Genomic DNA, 5,102 nt, shown 5'->3' on the forward strand with positions numbered 1-5,102 from the left:
TATTTGATTGCTTGATCACCAATTGAATATTATATACGAATCTAGAATGGAACTCGAAAGTGGAAATTCTAGATTGCATATAGGATTGAGTTGAGCAAGTTCTTGAACCTGGACATCGGGGAATGGATTCGCGGTTAGGATAGATATATACCTAATTGCCTTGCTAGGTTGATTTACAGGAATTATAAATGCGTTCTTGTTGACTCTAACTCCATAGACATATAGGCGTTAGGTTAGTTTGAATAGGCGAGTAAGAACTTGACAGATTCTTATGAGCAATATTAACCCTGTTAACCAATAAACTAGATAAATTAGTTAGTCAATTCAATTGAAGAATACAATAGGAATGTTAGATAGCCCATGACCCTAGATCGTTTTCCTCGCATTGATAACATAAAAGTCTTCTATCCTTTTGTTCAGAGTTCATTATTTATTTTTTTACTTTAGTTAGTTTAGAATCAAAAATTTCTAGGTTTAATTCTTGTTTAGATAATTAGGATAGTCTAATTTAGTTAATAGTTAATCACAAGTCCTCGTGGGTTCGACATCCGACTTTTAGTCACTTTATTACTTGACGACCGCGTATACTTGCGAGTGCATTTGGCCGCAACAGAATAAAGTTGAATATCTTGAACTTTCTTTATGTAATCTGGAATTAGAGAATGTACTTGTTCGCCAATTAATTTTTTATTTGAGAAAATTTATTTTGTGTAATCTTTTTCATGTATTATAAAATAATTTTTAATAAATGCAACACAATATGCCTTTATTTATATTTGTAATGTGCTATAAAGTGAATATAAATAAGGACTTATATTAAATTGGAGTTTAGCATAAAGCACATTCACAATTAAACCTAAAATTAACACATTACATTAAATAATATTTTGGCCAAAACTCCTAAAATTAATCAATCATCCTAGAGTAATATATCATGAATAAAATATGTAAAAATCTTTTTACAAACCGTAAGTTAATATAGTTAGACAGAACCACCTTTAAAAGTCCAACATCGAGTTTTAATATGTAGGAAAATATAGTTTAGGTGGGTTTAGGGGACACCAAATAGTTTAAGTAGGTAATTGACAAAAAAATGATAGTTTAGGCGGGTTTTAGGCTGAGTTAAATAGATATGTGTAGTGCTACATGGCATATTTTTTAAATAATTAGGAGTGTACTACACATACCTCAAAGAATGCAATGAGGTATTTTTAACATGAAGGGCAATATAATTCAGAAGAAATTTGGGGACACCGAATAATTTAAGTAGGAAACAGAGTAGCTCACTGATCGAGCGCTCTTGCGCCGAAGATGAACGGGGCTAAGCGATCTGCCGAAAATATAATAGTTTAGGGCGATTTTAGGGTTATTAACTCTAATAATAAAGCTGACAACTTCGCACGTAAGTTAAATCCCATATAAAGTACCTTGAAGGTTGAAACTTCAGTTTTAATATATGGACCAAATATTAATATCCCGACTTGGTAAATGAAGAAATTTTCTATGCGCGTGTTTGAATTTTTTTCTTTTTTTGTGGGGGTTGTGTGTGGTGGGGGGGGGGGGGTCAAGCGTGTTGAATTGTTTGAATGTTTGATCTAATTACTAATAGCTAGTAGTCAAAGAAATATAGTTTTCTTCATTTTCCATTTCACAGCGATCATCATCTCCTTCTTCATCGATCTTTAGCTCTAATGTCGTCTGCTTCTACAGAAAATCGTAGCCTTTGGACAGAGATTGGAGAATCAAAAAGGAGCATATTGAAAGCAAATGTGTCGACTTGGTCAACCTATCCACAATAACCCATACTGCGTCAACTTCTCCTGAGTCCGGGGGAGCCCAATAAGAAAATTCATGGTAATACACTCCCACTTCCACTCAGGAATCTCAAGCCTCTGAAGCAAACCACTAGGCCTCTGATGCTCGTACTTTACTTGTTGACAATTCAGACACCGAGCTATATATGCAACTATATCCTTCTTCATCCTTCTCCACCAATAATGCTGCCGCAAATCCTGGTACATCTTGGCGGCACCCAGATGAATGGAAAACTGGGAACTATGGGCCTCCTCAATGATCAATTCACGAACCCCATCCACATTGGGCACACAAATACGACCCTGCATCCGCAATACCCTATTATCTCTGATAGTAACCTGGTTGGCACCACCATTCTGCACCATGTCCTTAAGAACAAGAAAATGAGGGTCATCCTACTGGCGCTCTCTGATGTGCTCATAAAGGAAGACCGAGAAACCGTGCAAGCTAGAACGCGACTAGGTTCTGAAACATCTAACATCATGAGCTTATTGGACTAGTCCTGACATCTGATGCAAGTGCTCTCTCACCAGAAGGAATATATGNAAGAAATATAGTTTTCTTCATTTTCCATTTCACAGCGATCATCATCTCCTTCTTCATCGATCTTTAGCTCTAATGTCGTCTGCTTCTACAGAAAATCGTAGCCTTTGGACAGAGATCGGAGAATCAAAAAGGAGCATATTGAAAGCAAATTGTGGCCATTTTCATACTCTTTCAATCCTCTTCCTCTTGCCTATCTTTTTTTCTCTCGCCGTTTATCCTTCTTTCCACCTCGCTCTCTTTCATCCCGATTACGATTTCACCACTTTCACTCAATTTCCTCAGTCCCATCTTTTCCTTTCAAAATTCGAAATTATTGTACCCATAGTATATACTCTGTTTCTGGTCCTTCTTTTCCTCTTTGCTGTAGCCACAATTACATACAGCGCGCTTCATGTATCCTATGGTAGACCTATCAGCCTCGTTTCGTCTATTAAATCTATCAGAAATTCCTTCTTCCCCCTTCTCTCCACCTTTATCGTTTCGGAAGCCATTTTCATTTCAATCACTCTCGTTTTCACTCTAGTCTTTGTTTTTTTAGTCCAGGTTCTTCAAACTCTTGGATTAATTGAACTTAAATACGACTCGAATCACTTCTTGTTTTTGGTTATTCCTGTGTTGATTGTGCTCGTGCCAGTTTTGATATGGTTGCAGATTAATTGGTCATTAGCTTATGTGATAGCAGTAGTGGAATCCAAATGGGGTTACGAATCATTGAGGAGAAGTTTCTATTTGGTGAAGGGGCGGAGATGGGTAGCTTTTGGGATACATTTGTATTACGGGCTTTCAATGGGAATAATGATGGTTTGTGGTTCAATGTTTTTAGTCATTGCGGGTGCAGCGAAGGGTATTCAATGGATGAGCTTGGGCGTGATACTGTGGACTGCGCTAGTTTCAGTGATGGGATATCTAATGATGAATCAGTATCTTGTGGCGAATGTGGTGTTGTATATGAAATGCAAGGACTTAAACTGTGAAAAATTGCACTCGGAAACTAGCGATTTTGCTGGCGAGTATGTTTCCCTGCCCTTGGATGAATAGAATAATCATGCTAATGGATAATTTGTAAACAGTTTTGATTAATGTGTGTTCTAGTAGATGGTTCTCTTTTTTCTTCTTGTTGAATTTGAATAAACACAGTAGTTGTAATTAATATGTATTACAGTGAACAATAATGGAGTATATGTTATATGTATATATGAGTAATGAGTTGAACCAAAACCTACAATTTCTTAACTGTCGCGACACCACAACCCAATTTTTAAAAGAATGTATTATAGGCATCTTAGGAAATTTTTTGTTTTGTTAATTAAGTCCAAATGACCAAATTAGTGCAGTTCAAATTTGCATAGTGAAGAAAGAAAGACACTCAAGACTTTATATAGTCATTTAAGTCTTTATTTAGTTTCAAGATACATGGGATTCATTATTTGTTGAGGCTCCACAAATAATCGTCATATAAAATGCACGATATACAAGAAAAAGGGTATAATATCTCGAAGTGCTGTTTCCTTCATTTTCCATATAATAATAACACAATTATTATATGGACGGCTAAAATATTGAACTAATTAATAATTAATAAATTAACATCTCAATTATCTATTATTATCACTTTTTGGTAGGGGTGTGCATTCGAATCGGTTTATCGATAAATCGAATCGATTATTTGTTATCGAAATCGAAATCGAAAAAATCGAAACCTTATTGAAACGATAACGATAAGCATATGTACAAATCGATAATCGATAAGTAATTATCGATAAGGGTCAAAATCGAATCGATAAATCGAATGCACACCCCTAGACTGTAGACACTTGTTAAATGAGTAATTACCTATTGTGTAGATTAATATAGCATACAGAATGTATATATATTCCGCTACTATTTTGAAAGCGGCTATACAATATTGTTTTCCCTAATCTATACCCTTTCCTTTACCCTAAGTCCCTTACCCTATTATTTCCTCTACCACATTTAAGGAATGATCATATTTAAAGATCAAGGGAATGAAGTTCAAATTAATGGAAAACAGAATTAGCCGTGATGATGTGTTTTGTTTTGTTTTGTTTTTTTTTATACCGTTGGAGTGTTGGTGGCATACATTTGATCCCTTACTTTAGTTTTGTTGCATGTGCTTGTTGACACAATTTTTATATTATAAATGGTGTTCGTCTTATTTTAGCTTCTTTTTGTCCATATTAGTTAGGCGCGTTTATAGCGATATACTTTCCGTGGAATCCCGCAAATTTTCTTATTGGTGTAATCGGTAACCGAATCGATAAGCCCCCAAAATCGATAAATCGAAATCGAAAAAATCGAAACCTTATTGAAACGATAACGATAAGCATATGTACAAATCGATAATCGATAAGTAATTATCGATAAGGGTCAAAATGAATCGATAAATCGAATGCACACCCCTACTTTTTGGAGGAGCAAAAGGAATTTATTGGGTATTTATACAAATGCACTTCTTCTAACTCTTAAATTGAGTGTGATTGCTGCCGATCGTTGAGCTCGTTGGTCACTAGGGTTTGAAAACACCAGTAAAAGTAATCTGTTTTATCCTTGAGGGAAATAATCCTAAACCTCGGGTAATAGGAGGGGATTAAGTTCTTAGAGAAACATTGTAAATTCCATGAGCTCGAATTAATCCTTTTTCTACATTTCTCGTTTTATCGTTTAAATTTCCAGAATTCTTTTTTCGAATACAGATTATTAACAAGGATGAGTGCTTAAAA

General features: G+C 35.3%; 1 protein-coding gene across 2 annotated transcripts; it reads left to right on the top strand.

Moving 5' to 3' along the window:
• Positions 1-1,593: 1,593 nt before the first annotated feature.
• LOC109215741 lies at positions 1,594-3,555 on the top strand. Of its 2 annotated transcripts, XM_019379858.1 has the most exons (2): positions 1,594-1,733; positions 2,476-3,555. In XM_019379858.1, exons 1-2 carry the CDS (start codon positions 1,692-1,694, stop codon positions 3,397-3,399), a joined length of 966 nt encoding a protein of 321 aa, XP_019235403.1. In that variant the 5' UTR covers positions 1,594-1,691; the 3' UTR covers positions 3,400-3,555. The 2 variants fall into 2 exon arrangements, with proteins under 2 accessions (XP_019235403.1, XP_019235402.1); XM_019379857.1 differs by lacking the exon at positions 1,594-1,733 and having other exon boundaries at positions 2,372-3,555.
• The last annotated feature ends 1,547 nt before the right edge of the window (positions 3,556-5,102 follow it).

Source organism: Nicotiana attenuata, unplaced genomic scaffold, assembly GCF_001879085.1.
Source record: "Nicotiana attenuata strain UT unplaced genomic scaffold, NIATTr2, whole genome shotgun sequence".
Classification (NCBI taxonomy): Eukaryota; Viridiplantae; Streptophyta; class Magnoliopsida; order Solanales; family Solanaceae; genus Nicotiana; species Nicotiana attenuata.

Coding starts and splice junctions, on each gene's coding strand:
- LOC109215741 (XM_019379858.1), top strand. CDS start 1,692: ATGTCGTCTGCTTCTACAGAAAATCGTAGCCTTTGGACAGAG. Junction 1,734..2,475: donor ATCGTAGCCTTTGGACAGAG/ATTGGAGAATCA, acceptor CTTTGGACAGAG/ATCGGAGAATCAAAAAGGAG.